This window comes from Salvia splendens, chromosome 10 (genome assembly GCF_004379255.2).
Source record: "Salvia splendens isolate huo1 chromosome 10, SspV2, whole genome shotgun sequence".
Taxonomy (NCBI): domain Eukaryota; kingdom Viridiplantae; phylum Streptophyta; class Magnoliopsida; order Lamiales; family Lamiaceae; genus Salvia; species Salvia splendens.
Window position 1 is genome coordinate 17,405,297 of NC_056041.1, and position 19,167 is coordinate 17,424,463.

The 19,167-nt window shown below is 34.7% G+C and overlaps 1 protein-coding gene and 1 long non-coding RNA gene across 3 annotated transcripts; both read left to right on the top strand.

The window, feature by feature from the left end:
• Positions 1 to 3,748: 3,748 nt before the first annotated feature.
• On the top strand, positions 3,749 to 9,290 carry LOC121750285 (ATP-dependent Clp protease adapter protein CLPS1, chloroplastic-like). Its single transcript, XM_042144802.1, has 3 exons — positions 3,749 to 3,889; positions 6,737 to 6,884; positions 8,824 to 9,290. Exons 1-3 carry the CDS (start codon positions 3,823 to 3,825, stop codon positions 9,083 to 9,085), a joined length of 477 nt encoding a protein of 158 aa, XP_042000736.1. The 5' UTR covers positions 3,749 to 3,822; the 3' UTR covers positions 9,086 to 9,290.
• Positions 9,291 to 12,250: 2,960 nt separating this feature from the next.
• On the top strand, positions 12,251 to 16,500 carry LOC121751391. Of its 2 annotated transcripts, none has more exons than XR_006040069.1 (5): positions 12,251 to 12,377; positions 13,349 to 13,471; positions 14,001 to 14,279; positions 14,565 to 14,620; positions 16,099 to 16,500. It is a non-coding gene; the product is annotated as an uncharacterized LOC121751391 (long non-coding RNA). The 2 variants fall into 2 exon arrangements; XR_006040070.1 differs by having other exon boundaries at positions 12,252 to 12,377; positions 16,102 to 16,500.
• Positions 16,501 to 19,167: the final 2,667 nt, after the last annotated feature.

Here is a 19,167-nt window from a genome sequence, read left to right on the forward strand (position 1 = left end):
CTAACAATAATATTCGTATCGTCTAGTTTGAAAATTTTAAAGTAGGGATGTATTCATATCACTACAGTAAATAGTTGTAAAACGGAAAACAAATCTCAACCCTTCGTTTTTTCCATCTAAGAGCCGATATTGGAGCCTGGTTTATTTTATTTTATTCATTTAAAAGTCTCAAAAGGATATTAAGCAAGCGAACTAGCCCGCCACAGCCCCTCGTGGCTCGAATACTTTAGCTTCCCTCCTACTGGTTCGGGCGTGAACTAGCCAATGTTGGCTAGACTGCACTCCCTCCGACGAGTTCAGCCCCGGTAGACTACCCGCCACCGTCAGACGCGTCCATGCTCGAAAAGCTTGCCAATGATTCTCAAAAGGTTAAGTTAGGAACATGAAATTTAAGCGGTTAATTTCTGCCGATGATTCTCTCCCTCCTTCAACGTGTTTCTCTTGATATTGTTTTCGGAACTTCCATCCTTCAATTAAACGCATTCTTTGATGAAATACAGAAATCATTTCGACGAATTATTTTTCCTTTTGTGAGACAATTGTCGTGTTGACAAAAATCTATTTTTTGGATTTAATCGAAATCGTTTAAATGATGGATGAAGGTAATTTCATTGTATTATAATTAGTTTGTAGTTTGATTAACTCCTCTCTGTTCATCGTGGTTGTTGTTATCCAGGTTTTGTGTTTTGATTAAATGATGCTAGTTGAGCATAATTGTTACGTTCATGTCAATGTTTTGTTTTGCATTTAATAATGTACACTTCAGTTATCCATTTGTTGCAGCGTTTTTCATCTCTAGGGTTTAGTAGTTCATGGGGCTAGGATATAGTACCCACACATTTACACGTTTGAAGTAATGTACATAACGTATATGATAATGTATTTGTTCTTAGCCAGTAATGTAGTATAATGTATGATGTATCTGTAATAATGTACACTTCAGTTATCCATTTGTTGCACCGTTTTTCATCTCTAGGGTTTAGTAGTCCATGGGGCTAGGGTATAGTACCCACACGTTTACATGTTTGAAGTAATGTACATAACGTATATGATAATGTATTTGTTCTTACACAGTAATGTAGTATATTTTTCGTTCCTTGAAGGCATATTCGAAATGATGTACATGACGTCTATGATAATGTACATGTTCCCTTCAAGGCCAAAAATAACAACAATTCCCCTAGGGTTTAGGAGTCCGTGGGGCTAGGGTATGACACCCACACATTTACACGTTCGAATTAATGTACAGAACATATAATGTAGTATCTTTTTCGTTCCTTGAAGGCATATAGATTCGAAGTGATATACAAAACGTCTATGATAATGTACATGTTCTTAGCCATTAATGTAGCATTTTTTTTCGTTCCTTGAAGGCCAATAGTTAACAACAATTCCCCAAGAGTTCAGTAGTACATGGGACTAGGTTGTAGTATCCACACATTTACACATTCGAAGTAATGTACAAAACGTGTATGATAATGTATATATTCTTAGCCAATAATGTATGAAACCGGGAATATATGGTATTTTATAGTGGAGGATTGCTCCAAAACCCAACTCATTAAATGCTTCAATTTGTCGCGGATTCAGCATCTGTATAAACTTGACAAACTCAGACGGAGACCGCTTGCAGATTGTTTTCCTGCTTGCTTCTAGTTTGTTCGCCCACATCGTTGGCCATGTTACCTTCATTCATTTGTTGCCCTGATGCAGTGGGCATTTCATCCTCAAAGTCATCGTCGACAAGATTTCTCTGTCGCTTCATATAAATTCATATACAGTTTTTCATATAAACATAAAAATTCATGGCAGTCAAAGTAAGAGATGTAATAGAGAAGGTTGTTCATAACTCATGTACAATTTTGCAAGTTTAATGTATCATTTTACAACCATGATGTACACAAAACAAAATACTCCAGAAATTTAAGAAATCAAAACTGAAATTGTTGAGCAACACGAATTAACAGAACCTAAAAACGAATTCAACTACACTTGAGTGCAGTAATCCGAATCAGCGACAAAACCTCAAGAGCACTATAATACACTAGAAACGACTACAAATTGAAGAAAAATTTTGGTTTTGGTCCATACCTATCAAACGTTGGACGAAGGATTAGATAATTGGGCGTATCGCCGTCGTCGGCGAGATGCAAGCCGGAAAACCTGATCTTTTTGGGAAATGGCAGACTCTTCGGTGTCTTCAAACAGAGAATCGCGTTAAGTTGAGAGAAGAAAGTGGCTCTTGCCAGCGGCACGGTTGTTTGGCAAGGGCACGGTTGTGGGCCCGGACGGTACTATTCATGCATGCTCTCTGGCAAAAGCACAACACCCACAACTGTACTCTTCCGCAAGACGAACACAATTAATTTAATATTCAATTAAACATAAACATTTCCATAATACTAAAATTCATTAAAAAATCACAATAAATATTACAAAATACAAATAAAATAAAAAAGACATAATTAAAATTCTAAAAATTAAAAATTACATAATTAAAATACTAAAAATTAAAAATTACGTAATTATTGGCTAATATTACCCGAGGAAGACTACTCATCCGGCGGCAACAACCCCATTCGGGGCTGAATATTCCGTTTCCGGAGTAGGAAACGGTTGTGGACCGAACCATTCGGGGTTCCAACCGTGGGAGCCCGTAGGGTTATCGCCTTGGCCGGACATAGTGATGTTGTAGGGTATGAGAGAATGAAGATGAAAATGGATATGAGAGATTGAAGATGAGAGAATGATGATGAGAATTGTGTAGTCTGATGTGAATTTTTGGGAGTGAAATTGGTGGTATTTATAGATGAAAGTGTGTATTTTTTGGTAAAAAAATTAAAAAAAATTAAAAAGTGGGAAAAAACGGTTATAAACGGATATAATTTTTTTGGGAAGTGAAATTTTTTTTTTATTTTTATCGGTTTTTTTAATTAAAAACCGATTTAAAAAAAATTATTTAAACCCAACGGCTATGCCGTTGACGAATGAGGGCGCGCCACGTCAGCTGCTCGCTGGCACGACGCGAGCGCAGCGGCGGCGGGTGGCGTCCGTGCCAACGGCGCGGACGGCGGTGGCGAGCAGCGCCGTGCCAGCGGCACGAGTGCAGCGGCGGCGGGTGGCGTCCGTGCCAGCGGCGCGGGCGGCGGTGGCGAGCAGCGCCACCGTTGCGGATGCTCTAAAACCTATTCACGATGGAGGAGAGAGGGTGAGATTAATGGTGAGAGAGAGTGTGGGAGAAGAAATGTATTGACGTTGGAATTAGATCCTGGAATTTTAGTGCATGATTTTTGGAGAAATGAACCGCCAATTAAAATGATTCCAAGATTGCCCCTTAATGTATGAAACATCGACATAATGTAGCGCTATAATTTTAATCTTGACCATTAGATTAACGGATACAATTAGAGCTAAGTTTAAGACTTAAGGGGCATTAGGACCTTAATACTCTCGTTATAAGTATGAGTATGAGGGAAAGAAATTGTTAGCGCACAGTATATTACTGAAAAATAAGGGATCTCATAAATTTATGAATATGAAATAAGCCAATCAAAATGAAAATCTGACGCTTGAGAATGGAGCACGATCTACCTGAAAAAAGTTTAATTTTTTAAATTTCTTCAAAAAAATGTCAGCGGCAAAAAATCGTGTGAACAGATATTGCGTGTTTGTTTCATTTTGTTATTATTTATTTATTTTTATTATATGAACCATCAGAATTTATCTCTGTTCATTAAATTCTACACAGCTGAAGGGAACAAAATATTCACAGTGAGAGTGGGAGTGCGCGTGTGGCGGGAGAGAGCGCTGCAGTGGGCCGAAATGGAGACTGTAATCACCTGCGGAAGAGTGGCAATTTCCCCTAATCAAGCCTTCCACCCAACATCCGGTGATTATTGCTTTCCCCCTTTTTTCTTGTTCGGAATTCTTGAAATTATTATGTGTTTGTGCTTGTTCTTTGACTTTGATGTTCGACAATATTCGGCGATTTTGGTTATTGGTACAGTTAAACTCGTGTTTGGCTAATTGGCACAGTTTGTTTTCTAATTTCCGCTGTATATCTTGTTATTGAAGCTCGCCGTGAACTGTGATGTTAATTTATGTGGTAATCCGATTATAAATTGGGAAATTCTAATAGTTGAATAACTCATGGTTGGCTCGGAAACCGTTGATGAGGCTGTTATAATCGGTTAAATTTGGATTTCTGCGGAATGGATGCGTGATATCACTGCTTTCTTGACATGTTTATTGTGCGTATGATGGAAACCGGCAGATTAGTGGGTTAATGTTTTAGCATATTAGAATTAGAACTAGGGAGAATAGAAAATAAAGCGGCTGGAATTTAGAGATGGACTTTGCTTGATTAAGTTTCCTGAGCAGGTAAAAGTTGCCTTATCGAAACTCTCATCAACGTTTTATTATCTCACTATTCAGGGGGAAAGAACTTGCAATATTGTATTGTTTAGTCATTTAAATGAAAAATTGCAATGTGTTTATCCCTATAAGTATGTATTGTTTTAGGTGTGGATGTGTAAAAATGTTCATCTACTGAATACAAAAACCCTTGAAAGCTATGCCCCTGATGGATGCAGGGGACTGGCACCCTTGAACTACTGTCAAAAGTTAAAAATGATTTATGTGGCTCTTCTGATATGAAGTTAATTTTAGCTTTGATGGGAAACCTTTGTCCTTGTTTTCTTTTATTCCAATAAGTTCCAGCCTAATTTTATTTGACCAGTTGAATATATTTCGATATTTCAGGGCAGCATCTATATATAACTTCTAGTTATATGGCATGATATTTACTGATTGCCCTGTTATTCTTAACAATATTGTTATGTTATCAATCAGACTCCTGTGCCTAATGGGTACATATTTGATGCTTCTTTAATGTTTTCTAAATGGAAAGGGAGTTGACATTTGGACATATTACACAACAGTTCCTGGCCATGAAATAAAATTCTTAGGACATAATCCTATACGTATGAAGATTATGCAGTTACTTTCGCCTAGACTTAGTATACAGTTTCACTCTTCTAATAGTATGATATTACACACACACTTATAGGTCTGAAATTAAAATGCCTCTTGACACGGATACTTGTATACAACTAAGTGGAACAATATTATTAAATATCTCTCTTGGTGCTGCCATGGCGGTTGTCGGATTTATGACCAAACGCAACCGCCACGGCATGGCGTGTCATTCCGTGGCAGTGGATGGCAGGCGCCATGCCGCTAATGTCAGCCTTTTATTCATATTCACCCCATTAACCCACAGCCTGACTCATTTACCCAAAAAACCCTGATCAATTTACCCAAAACCCATCACATTTACCAATTTAAAATAGGGTTTTTAGCTTAATTCGGCCTCATCCAGATTTACCAACCTCCAGGCCCTCCACAACCTCAAACCCTACCTCCACCGCCCTAGCGCCATAACATTGAGTGACAGCAATTCCTGTCAATTAGCATGCTGTGTATGTGGTTCACACTGCTTAAAAAAGTTATGAGTTCTGCATCAAGGTTTATTGAGTTGAAGTTCCTAACCGAAAGTTAATGAACTTCTAAGTAGTAACCAAATGACGATGTTGAGTAATTCAATTATTCCAAACTATTAATTTGTCGTGCTCTGTTACATTTCTAAGATTTTTGTGTTTCTATGCAGCTTTTATGTGCTCTTAATTGTATGACGTTTAGTTATCAGGTCACATGCCACTGTTCAGCCACTTGTTGTAACAACAAATTTATAATAGAATGACATGAGTTTCATGATTTCATTACAAACTGCAATAATTAGTGAAAAAAATTTACTAGATCTTCATTAATTCGAAGATGCCTCTTGTGGATGACACTATTACAAACGTTTATGAATTTGACGATCTTCTTCGTATCCTATGTTATGTCACTTATGTGACCAACTTACAGAATATAGTGAATTGATAAAGAAACCAGTATTTCATTTGGGGGATAAGTTTCAACTATCCAGTGAACAAGGTTCAGTTGACTTCTACCTTGTACAGTCCAGTAAAGCACATGATATAGCTCATAGTCTAATACTTGGTTTCTCTCCTGTAATGTTTCCCAAGTGGACTGAAAAACAAAGATCTACTTTCAGTGTTTTATAATATATCTATAAAAATAAGGCTTGTTGGCTTCGCTGCCCCCAAAATAGGTTTATGATTTCCTCACCCAGTGCATGAGTAAGGGTCAACAACTCAACGGTGTAGATTTTGTCTCAAATTCTTTGAATAAATAATCTGACTTGAACGCGGACACAATGATATTTCTGACGACTTTGTGATCAACCACAGCGAGAGATCACTTGGTGTGGTTCAGTCCCACGTTACCTTATAGGCTGACAAGAGACACCTCAAGTCCTCTCTTAATCCACCAACCACCTCAAGGACACCCTAATAGATGATGAATGACTTTATGAGCTGAAGAGATTTGTTTTTGGATTCGGAAACTTTTAACAGCTTTTGCCATAGGCCCTGAGGATTCATGTACAGTTCTTATTTAACATAATTCAGTTCTGTTGAGTCAATCACCTTTTTTCTTATCTACATTAATCTGTAATAATAGATAGCTTAAGTGTGGTGACCTTTAGCACCACTTATGCGATATTGACATTTAATTATTTATTTGTTGTACTGTGAAGCATCTCCAGTTCATGCTGGAGTTAGTCGATATGTTTTACTTTGGGATTGAAACAGATATAATCTGATGCGTGCAGGGGATAGATACCAACTCCACAAACAGTTGGCAAACAGAAGCACACTGACATCGATGCCGATTGCTGGTGTGGGGAAAGGTGGTGGGGTTTTGGACAAACCAGTAATAGAAAAAACAACTCCAGGGAGAGAATCTGAGTTTGATTTGAGGTATGGGCACTGACATTTAACCAGGTATTCGGTTCTTTCTCTTGGAATAGCTAGGGAGTGTTAAGCTTAATTAAAGACTCAGTTAAGTATCAGGGGTTGCTTTTTTATATTGGCACATGAGTTTTCTTTTAGTTGAGTAAGAGTCAATGTAAGGCCTATCTGGTTTTTCTTTCAATTATGTCAGTAACTAGGTTTGATTTATCTTGAGCTGAATCATTTAGAGTTCGTTCTTGAAAATGATCCTCTCGTTATCTTCGATTTCTCTCTTCAGTTCACCATTATAATGATTTAGTTTACCCAGGGAATCTTCTCTGGCTCTACTTAAAACTAAGTTGTCTTCATCTATTGTCTGATTGCCAGTTCATCTTTTCCTTCCCCTTCAAATGTTATCTGATCTTTTGCAGTGACCTACCTGCCCCTAAAATTATAGTACGACCTTAAAAAGTAACTATGCATGATAAATCTTGAGAAGAGTGGTGCAAAGTATAAAAACACCATAAAATTGTATCTTAGACCACATTAGAGGATGAAACTTTTTAACATCTATAATATAAGGTAAAACACCATAAAATTTCGTGTGTTACATTGAGAATTGCTTATTTGAATTATATACTGACTGATGTTCTCTATCTAATAATTATTTTGTCTAAATAACTTGCTAACTAGGAAGTTCACATGCCTTGTTCAATACTTTGTATATTAATTCAAATGGCAGGACTCATTTAAGGATTCAATCACCCCGTCTTTCCATTTCCATTTCCATTTCCATTTCCATTTCCATTATAGACTTCTTATAGGATTTCATATTGACTTCTGGCAATGAGTTGAAGACCCTGAAGAAAATAAATTGTACTTCTCTCTGTGGAAATACTATTGAGGAATTAGCCTTTCGATTAGTACATTTATGACAAAAACGGAGTAATAGAAAAACATATAATTTGTCAAAGGTTTGCGACTCCTAGTTGGGTCACCCTTATCCTATAAACTAGTCCTTGAAAGGTGTTTGTTATAGAAGAGAACCACAGATACCTTTTCAAACCCTGGGTCTTAATAATAAATGTATTAGATGCCTCATGGATTATCCTACTTGTCTTTTTTGATGGCAAACCTTTAAACTCCACCTCATAATTTAGAGAGATGCAAGTTGGATAAATTTCTTTAGTTGATTTTTTATATTACTCTTAGGTGTTTTTATGTGGTTCAGTTGCTACTCTTCTATTCCAGATTCTAGTGCTTTGTCATCTAGTCTATTACTTTCTTGTGCATATGCTCATGTCTAGTATCCATGCAGTGGAATTATATACTATTAAGAACTTTTAGTTCTCTCTCATGCATTGATCATCATTCCTGCACATACAATAACTAATCAACCGAAGGGATTATTACAACTTACAAGTCATCCTCTGCTGTGATGTATGTATGACAATGTTTAACTCACCATACTCAATCAGTAAGACATCCCTTTGTTCTTGGAAGTTTTATTGTATGTTTATGTTGTATCGACTTTGTTGCCTCGTGCATATGCAATTACATCGTGTAATTCAAAATTTTGGTATTCTGAACGTAAAGTATACTTCCAAGCAGCTTAATTGGAGCTGGGTACGAATACTGCAGGATCATTGTGAAACCTTCAATTCTTAACAGTTGCCTTGTGTTTTTGTCTTTTAGTTCTACTATTGTAGGCATAAAGCTGTATCAATATATGCTTTCTGACAATATATGAATAAGAATCAATAATTGGTAGTTATAGATAATTGAGATTTTTCTGCATTAGATTGATTTATCCATCTGTTAGTTTGCTCGATCTTCTTGCCCTGTTTTTTCCTTGCTTCTGAATTTTATGCCTCGCCACTTTGTTAGTTTTGTTTCGTTCGAAGCTGTGACATGAATGATATGCTGTGCAAGTATTAATGAAGCCATTCTTTTGTTTTTTCTCCAGGAAGTCGAGGAAAATGTCCCCACCTTATCGGGTGATGCTGCACAACGACAACCACAACAAGAGGGAGTATGTCGTGCAAGTATTAATGAAGGTTATACCTGGGATGACTCTTGACAATGCGGTGAACATTATGCAAGAAGCACATATCAACGACCTAGCTGTTGTAATAATATGCGCTCAAGCTGATGCAGAAGAACACTGCATGCAGCTTCGAGGCAACGGCCTTTTGAGCTCAATTGAGCCCGCGAGTGGTAGTTGTTGAGAAAATGCAACGAGGGTGTCAATTATAAGCAGGAACATCACTTGTACCAGACACTACACTGCATATATGTATATATCAAGAGTTGGAAGTTCAATTACTTCTATCTTTGATCACTGTATTACAGATGAAGGGTATGCAGACAATACATTTAGCTATTAATAGCATGTCGATTATCTACTATAACCTGCATGGTTTTTGTTTTTTATTTTGTGCCACCTAAATTCTACTACTAACTTCGATATCGTAATAATAGAGATGATTGTACGTCTCAGTAGTATGAATTTTTGAAACCCTGGTTTTGTTAATAACTCATTACATCTTAATTTTGTTCCTTGATTTTGAAAAAATTACTTCCGTTGAGTATATATGAATTTTTAGGTGTAATTCATAATGCTTGATCTTGATTGACCTCCACTTTGTTCATCTCTGTGGGACCCTACTGGTTTTAACAATTAATAGTAATTCGGAGCTTAATTTTCTTCTGTAATTAAGGTGTGCTTTCCTTGACTTCCTCGTTCCGTCTCTTAATTAATCCCTTCCCAAACTAATGATGCTATAGACTTGGTATAATAAAAAAGTTGACCTATCTTTTCTTCATATACGTGACTATGCCTTTTGACAATTATGATGAACTGTTGTGTTTCCACTTTAGATTTTGTGTTTTTTCATTGATAACTAATTAAGAAGCCGATTTCATTTCAATCATTGTGAAGAGACACAAGTCATGGCTACATTACTACTGATACTAACTATATTATCTTTGATTGCGGCTGGAATCGAAGAAGGCCACAACGTCACCATCTCTTGTATTATGAGTACAATATTATTACTCATTTTGACTATTTAATATGAATCTATCTCTCATACTATTTTTTTATTTTTAAATTTTAGGTACACATTCATAAATACGTTGAAAAGTACAATTGTCCGGTACATGCAACGGAAGTCCAATAAAGTTTGATATAATCCATTAGTCAATAAATGGGGAGTGTTATATTGATAACTCAATACTTAATTGCTAACTATAATTTAATAATAGCCCTTAGATATACAAATTAAGGGTCTAGATCATCAATCCTGAAATGTCAATACGATCAATAAAAACGTCAATAAGGATATTAAGGTCAATTTACAACAAATTAGTTGTAAATAACTTTTGAAAAATATAACATAACTTTAAAACGCATATAATTTTCTCGATTTAAATTATTTTTTCGCACAACATATATCAAATTAAAGATAATTTCATAAGGATTCTAACGAGATCTCACTTGCATATATTCCGATGTCAAAATTTGAAAAATATTTCAAAAAATTTAAATTTTTTCGTACAACAACAAATGTCAACATAGTATATAAAATATATCAATATAATACAGGCAGAATGTCATTCTTAAAACAATGTGTTGACATTCTCAAAGCATTGTGTTGATATTTTCAAAACACTATATTGACATTTTCATCCAAAACCTTAATTTGATAGTTTTTTATATATTTCAATTTAATTAATAAAAATAAAAATTACACGTTACAAATTTTAGACCATTAGATTTCTAAAATTATATGGTCTTAAATTAGTTGTAGTTAACAACTAGAGATTGAGTTAGCAATTGATCACTCCTCTTCCTTTATGTTAAATTTGGCTTCTTAATTACAAGTTAATTGCTGGTAATAAATACTAATACATATATGTAGGTTACAATTAATTAAATCAATTAAGTGAGTGATATGGCATCTATAAAAGCAAGATGCTGTAACTAGAGTTATACATTACTAGTTCTTAAGAAGCATGAGTCCTCGATAGAGATGGTAATTATGATAAGTAGTTTGGTTGTAATAAGTGATTCGAAAGTAACTAATGTTGCTAGTAATCAACCATTTTATAGGTTGGATATAGCAGTAGATCTGAAAGAGTGCTACAAGATTTGGGGGGAAACCTGCAAATCTCAGCTGTTGGATGAGATATGCAACAACGAGTTTCATACCCCTGAAGTTTGTTGTGGTGTCATTGTTACTAAGAGCATTAGTTGGGAGTGCTACAATGCAATTGTTGATGACTTGGCCCACAGTATGGCTTCAACTAATTTTCTATATTGTAATAGCTGATCAAATTGTATATGGCTTCATTTAATAATTGTATATCATGGATACAAATTGGTTATTGTATTGGTGATCAAATTAAATGAGATTATTTAGTGAAAACCAATGTCTTTTTTTAATTCTTTCATCTCTTTGTTATATTCATAACAAACATGTTTTATTTGTTGGAAAATAGTGGAATGCATAACCAAAGCTTAACAAAAACCGAAAGCTGAATTATAAACCAAAAAACCAAAATTGTGAAAGGGGGAGAACGCAAGTTGATTGAACATTTTAATTAGGAAAGGGGGAGAGGAATTTATTTACAAATATGGAAGTTCACATCCTAAGTGGGACAAAATAAAAAAGAAAAAGTGAACATTTTGAGTGAGACGGAGGGAGTACTTAAGAATTAAGATTGATACTAGTACATGGCAATTGTAACATCAAAAATAAGCTTGGATGAAATTGACTATTCTAAAATATGATTTAGATTTTTTGGTAATCAATCTTATATTATACTCCACTAAATGATAATATTAATTTGGATAAATATTTGACTAAAAAGAAATGCATGCTTAATAAAATTGAAAACAATTCTAGGAAATACTACCCAGCTCTAGTAGTGTGGACATGAGCAAAATCAAAATGCATCCATATCTTGGAATACAAATCATGTGAGTTCTTACAAAAATGGGTCAAAATCAGGAGTAAACACATTAATTATTGAGTCAATTTCTACGGCAGGCTATACCAAATTTTTTCCTTTAAAAATACTCCCTGTTCTATAATCCAAAAAATTAGAGGGTATATATATAACAATCCAGAAATTTTTCATAAAAAATGTTAAGAAAGACCTTAAAATTGGTATTCAGATACTAATTGAGATATATCAATAATTTGTAATTGCAGTATTAGTTGAAGACATAAAATTTATCATAGTTGTAGGTGAAGTAATTTAGTAGGAGGGCGAGTTAATGTAAAGTTGGGAATGGGATGTGTTTGTTGAGAGTGAGAAGATAAATAAATAATGAATAATACTATTTGTGTAGACCAATGACAATGCTCCAATTCCATGCAGATTTAGGAAAGTTTATCTCCATCTCCATTCATTAAGACTCTTCAGTTCCGCCTCTCTCTGCTTGCTTACGCTCTCAGTCTCACACACACTTGGAATTTTAGCATCTCTGAGCTCGTCTCCATCTCCGTCTCGGTATGTTACAGATCTGCTGCACAAATGTAATTTTTGAAACCCTGGTTTTGCTAATAACTCATCGGACCTTAAGATTTTCAAAAAATTACTGCCTTTGAGTATATATGATAGGTGTGCTAGAGTAATTCACTTTCGATGATGAACACATCCATTTTGTGGGACCCTTTTAATTAATCACTGGTTTTATTTATTTATTAATTAATAGAAACATTTTCTTCTTTAATTATACTTCCTAGTTCAGCTCCCTTTGAGTATGAGTAGTAAAAGTTGAATGTGAAAAAGGGCTTAATTTGATCTTATAATTTCAAACAACAGTAACAGTGGCTGCTCTCTTATTTAGGGATGAACAAGACGTATCTATTTGGAGAAGAAGACTAACTAAAAGACAAAAAATTCAATAATGCTCTTATTTTTATTGTAGGAGTATTTCTCTCTAACTACTAGTATTTTTAGGTAATTTCACTTTTCTCTTCCTTTTTTATTTTCTTTTTCATTTAATTTTGGCAAATCTCGTTTTTTTACTAATTCATAATTATTTTGTAATGATATAAAAAATTAAATTGATACATGTTGGATTTGTTTTATGTAATTAAGTACTAAAATATTTATGTATTTTTATACTAATGTCATTGTAATTTTTTACATAATTTATGTTTCATATATAAATAAACCCAAATAGAGTTTATTTTTAGGTATAATAGTTATTTTTATAATACTTGTAAATTTTTTCAATATTTGATTTTTGATTGTTTGGCTCACCTCTAAGTAGAGCTTCTAGTAGGAAAAATTTCTTGATGCTTGATCTTGATGTAATTATTGCATATTAACCTCAGTTTTCTTCATATCTATGACTATGTGAGTATGCCTTTTGACAAATATGATTAATTGTTGTGTTTCTACTTCAGATTTTGTGTTTTTTCTTGTCTTTGATAGCTAATTAAGAAGCCGATTTCATTTCAATCATTGTGCAGAGACACAAATCATGGCTACATTACTACTGGCACTTGCTACACTATCTTTGGTTGCAGCCAGAATCGAAGCAGGCCACAACGTCACCATCTCTCTGTTGGACTCCGCTATTGCCAGAGGAGCTGGTATATATATATATATATATATATATATATATATATATATATATATATATATATATATATATATATATATATATATATATAGGGAGATGATCAAAATAAGTATGTGTTTAAATCCAGAAATGCAGACCAAATCTTGGCCCTAGGATTAGATGATCTAATGGTCAATAATTAACCAAAAACACGGAAGGTCATAATTAAGCAATTTTAGGTCATATTATAATATTTAGGTTTAATGTCATGGTAAGATCGTTTTAGGTCATACTTTGTTAGCATGACCTAAAAATTACCTAATTATGACCTAAAAGTGACCTAATTATGATATTGTTCTGCGTTTCTGTATTTAAATCCAGTTTTGCATAGATCAAAACCCTATATATATATATATATATATATATATATATATAGAGGGTAGTGTTAATCTCTTTTTCCTCCCTTAGATTTTAGTTCCTTCTTAATTAGAACCGTTAGATTTGAGGGGTGGACGATCCAGATGAGAAGCTTACTAATGATCCCGTCCTTGCATTATTAGGGCCCTTTTGTGCATTATATGGGTAAATTAGTAAATGTACAGTACCAAAACCGCCCAAAAACGAAATGTGCGAAATTTAAGAGGGATTTTGCTATCACCTTCCATCTACTCCCTCAATTCATCACTGCAAATTGTCTCCCCACATTCCCACCACTCTCTAAACCCTAGCCACCACCTGAAGCAACCGGAAATCTACAGAGAGACCCCGATTTTTGGAAGGTTTGCCGTCCAAACATTATTCCCGTAGTGCGCGACCATCTTGTTGAAGGCGACGAAAAGGTAGGGTTTCAAAAAGGTTAATTTTTCTATAATACTCACCGTGAATCGGCAATATCCGCCGCCTACCACCCCACCTTCTCGTCGATTCAATAATTTATCCCCAAAGAAGTCTCTGTTTTCAAACTCACATTGGTCTCGATTTGTTGAAATCATAAATTCGTTTTCCTTTTTTGTTAGGGTTCTGCCTATTATTGGGTGTGAAATTATTTTCTGGTTTACCATGCTTTAGTTGCAGATTTTGTCGATGAAATCTTAGCGGGTTTTGATATTTGTTTCGTCTCGCAGATACATTATGATGAAGAGAGGCCGACCTTCAAGATCTCAACCAACGCCGGCTGAAGGTGAGGGATCTATTTCATTTGCATGTAGAATTCCTGGTGTTGATGTGCATCATTTATTATTCCTTGGTGCATTCGTCGGCGGTTTTTTTGTAAATGAGGGTAGATGAATGTAATTTTCTATTGTGCATTACTTGATTGATTGGGTACATTATTAGTCACTGTTTACACATTATTCGTCAAGTATTATCCATTATTTGACTGATTGTGTATACGGGTGATTGGGTGAATGCAATATTCCTATGCGCATTATTTGATTGAATCTATACATTATTTAACTATTAGTATTCATTATTTATCAATTAATAGGTATTATTTGACTGTTTGTGTACATGGGTGAATGGGTGAATGCAATATTTTTGTGTGCATTATTTTATTGAATCTGTACATTATTTAGCTAGTAATTTACATTATTTGTCAAGTATTGAGCATTATGTGATTGTTTGTGTACATGAGTGAATAGGTGAATGCATCATTCCTGTGTGCTTTTTTTGATTGAATCTGTACATTATGTAGCTAGAAGTTTACATTATTTATCAAGTATTAAACATTATTTGACTGCTTGTATACTTGGGTGAATGGTTGAATGCAATATTCTTGTGTGCATTATTTTATTGAATCTGTATATTATTTAGCTAATAGTTTACATTATCTATCAAGTATTGGATATTATGTGACTGCTTGTGTACATGGGTGAATAGGTGAATGTCATATTCCTTTGTGCATTATTTGATTGCCTTTGTACATTATTTATCTATTTTTATACATTATTTCTCAAGTATTATGCATTATTTGACTACTTGTGTATATGAATCTAGTTGGTGCAATGTAATATTCCGTTGTGCATTATCTGATTGTTTTTGTACATTATTTAGCAAGTATTATACATTATTTATCAAGTATTATACATTCAGTATTTCTGTGTGCATTATTTTATTGAATATGTACATTCTTTAGCTAGTAATTTACATTATTTGTCAAGTATTGAGCATTATGCGATTGCTTGTGTACATGAGTGAATAGGTGAATGCATTATTCATATGTGCATTTTTTGATTGAATATGTACATTATGTAGCTAGAAGTTTACATTATTTATCAAGTATTAGACATTATTTGACTGCTTGTGTACTTGGGTGAATGGTTGAATGCAATATTGTTGTGTGCATTATTTTATTGAATCTGTACATTATTTAGCTAATAGTTTACATTATTTATCATGTATTGGGTATTATGTGACTGCTTGTGTACATGGGTGAATAAGTGAATGTCATATTCCTTTGTGCATTATTTGAATGCCTTTGTACATTATTTATCTGTTTTTATACATTATTTCTCAAGTATTATGCATTATTTGACTGCTTGTGTATATGAATCTAGTTGGTGCAATGTAATATTCTGTTGTGCATTATTTGATTGCTTCTGTACATTATTTAGCAAGTATTATACATTCAATCATGTTCTGATGTTGTATGTTGGACAGCAGTGAAGCAGCTTAGATTGGACATCGATGAAGCGATCGATGATGTGATTCCAGTTGGAATTGCCCAGAAATTCTGGGAGAGATTAGCAGAGGCCGGGACAAGTACAACTCAGGAAGAGCCTGAGCATAGGAAACCAAGGGGGAGGAAGGTCGACCATCTATACAGCCTTAGATATGGCCACTGGTGGGGAAGTGCTGAGCAAACTAAATTGCTGTATACAATCATTACAAAAACATATCAAGAAAAATTATACATTACAGTACATACATTGTACATCACTGATTAGATAGATTACATTTTACAGTATTATTTGTACATTACATTTATCGATTAATACTACCCCCTAATCGAGATGATAAATAAACCCCAGAGGAAGGACTGATACTCGTGGACTTTAGTTACGGTTATGTTGCTTAAACCATACTACACCCTAGCCCCAAGGATTGCTAAACCCTTGGGGAATAATTGAAACGTGTCCCAAACAAGCAACCAGTGCCCGACGTTGATAACTAAACTATAGAAGAAGGACTGATACTCGTGGACTTTAGTTACGGTTGCGTTGCTTGAACCATACTACACCCTAGCCCCAAGGATTGCTAAACCCTTGGGGAATGAGTGAAACGAGCCCCAAACAAGCAACCAGTGCCAATCTTAAACTATTCGTGAAATTGTATAACATAAACAAACAAAACGGTTCAGAAAACATATACATTGCAGTTCACAAATCGTCCATTATATAGTCAATAACATGCATTACCTAGTACAATTTGGTGCATTATGTGTATCAGCTTAAACTACTACCCTAGCGACGCTGATAACTAAACTATAGAAGAAGGACTGATACTCGTGGACTTTAGTTACGGTTGCGTTGCTTGAACCATACTACACCCTAGCCCCAAGGATTGCTAAACCCTTGGGGAATGAGTGAAACGTGCCCTAAACAAGCAACCAGTGCCAATCTTAAACTATTCGTGAAATTGTATAACATAAATAAATAAAACGGTCCAGAAAACATATACATTGCAGTTTACAAATCGTCCATTATATAGTCAATAACATGCATTACCTAGAACAATTTGGTGCATTATGTGTATCAGCTTAAACTACTACACTAGCGACGCTGATAACTAAACTATAGAAGAAGGACTGATACTCGTGGACTTTAGTTACGGTTGCGTTGCTTGAATCATACTACACCCTAGCCCCAAGGATTGCTAAACCCTTGGGGAATGAGTGAAACGTGCCCCAAACAAGCAACCAGTACCAATCTTAAACTATTCGTGAAATTGTATAACATAAACAAACAAAACGGTTCAGAAAACATATACATTACAGTTCACAAATCGTTCATTATATTGTCAATAACATGCATTACCTAGTACAATTTGGTGCATTATGTGTATCGGCTTAAACTACTACCCTAGCGACACTGATAACTAGACCATAGAAGAAGGACTGATACTCGTGTACTTTAGTTACGGTTGCGTTGCTTAAACCATACTACACCCTAGCCCAAAAGATTTCTAAACCCTTGGGGAATGATTGAAACGTGCCCCAAACAAGCAAACAGTGCCAATCTTAAACTATTCATGAAATTGTATAACATAAACAAACAAAACGGCTCAGAACACTTATACATTACAGTTCACACATCCTGCATTATATAGTCAATAACATGCATTACCTAGTACAATTTGGTGCATTATGTGTATCGGCTTAAACTACTACCCTAGCGACTCTGATAACTAAATCATAGAAGAAGGACTGATACTCGTGTAATTTAGTTACGGTTGCGTTGCTTGAACCATACTACACCCTAGCCCCAAGGATTGCTAAACCCTTGGGGAATGAGTGAAACGTTCCCCAAACAAGCAAACAATGCTAATCTTAAACTATTCGTGAAATTGTATAACATACACAAACAAAACGACTCAGAACACTTATACATTACAGTTCACACATCGTGCATTATATAACTCATAACATGCATTACGTAGTACAATTTGGTGCATTATGTGTATCGGCTTCCTCTATGGTGCACTAAATAATTTAAGCCAATAATACGGTTTCATTGCAGCGTGGAATAGTGAGAGAGAAAGAGTTCAGCGACGGAGTAGGGAGAGAAACATGTTTGGTGGGTGTGATTTTAGAAGATAACCGCCAAGATCTTCAAAGGAGAAAATCGTGGGAGTTACCATAACAAACAATTTAGTGATTCCCTCTTTTATCCTTTTCGGTTTTTTAGTATATTTAATTTAATTGTAAAAGCCAATAATTTATGCCCTAGGATCTTGGAAATAAACGGCTGAGATGAAGAAGGAGATTTGAGAAAATGTGGAAAAAGGATATGAATACAACCCTATATATATATATATATAGGATTGTGATCAAGATAGAACCATTCTTAAACGTAGAACAAATGCCAAACGGAGGTCGTTAGATCTTTTAATCCAATGGTGTTGATTTGCACAGCAAGTTCCCATTACAACCAAAACTATTATTAATGGGTGAATGCAGAGAAGTGAAAAAATAAAGCATGCATGGACTCTTCTTCGTTTCATTCATTCTTCCATTAACATGTGTGTTTTTTCACATGTTGAGTCCGGAATGTCGTGAAAATATTGTCTAATATGTATGATTTTTAATCTTGACCGTCATTTTTTCCTCATCCAATGAATAAAATATGTAGAGTTCTAGGTTCTACACTTAAGAATGGTTCTATATATATATATATATTTCTAATATACCCGTCACAGATATCACAAAATTTGTTCTCTCCGGGTGATAAAAGCCCGAGATGGATCAATTGCACCCAAAACTTGATGTTTTGCAACTGGAATGAGATAAAAATCATGAAAGGTATGTACAATATTATTACTAATTTTTTGACTCTATTTAATATGATACTATCTCTCATACTATTCTTTTAATTTTTGTTTAGATTTTAGGTACACATTCATAAATACGCTGAAAAGTACAATTGCGGATAGCTCTTCAAGGAAAGGATATTTTGTACATAGTTGCTACCGACATGGCCATATGATATACAAACGTGGTTCGACATGCTC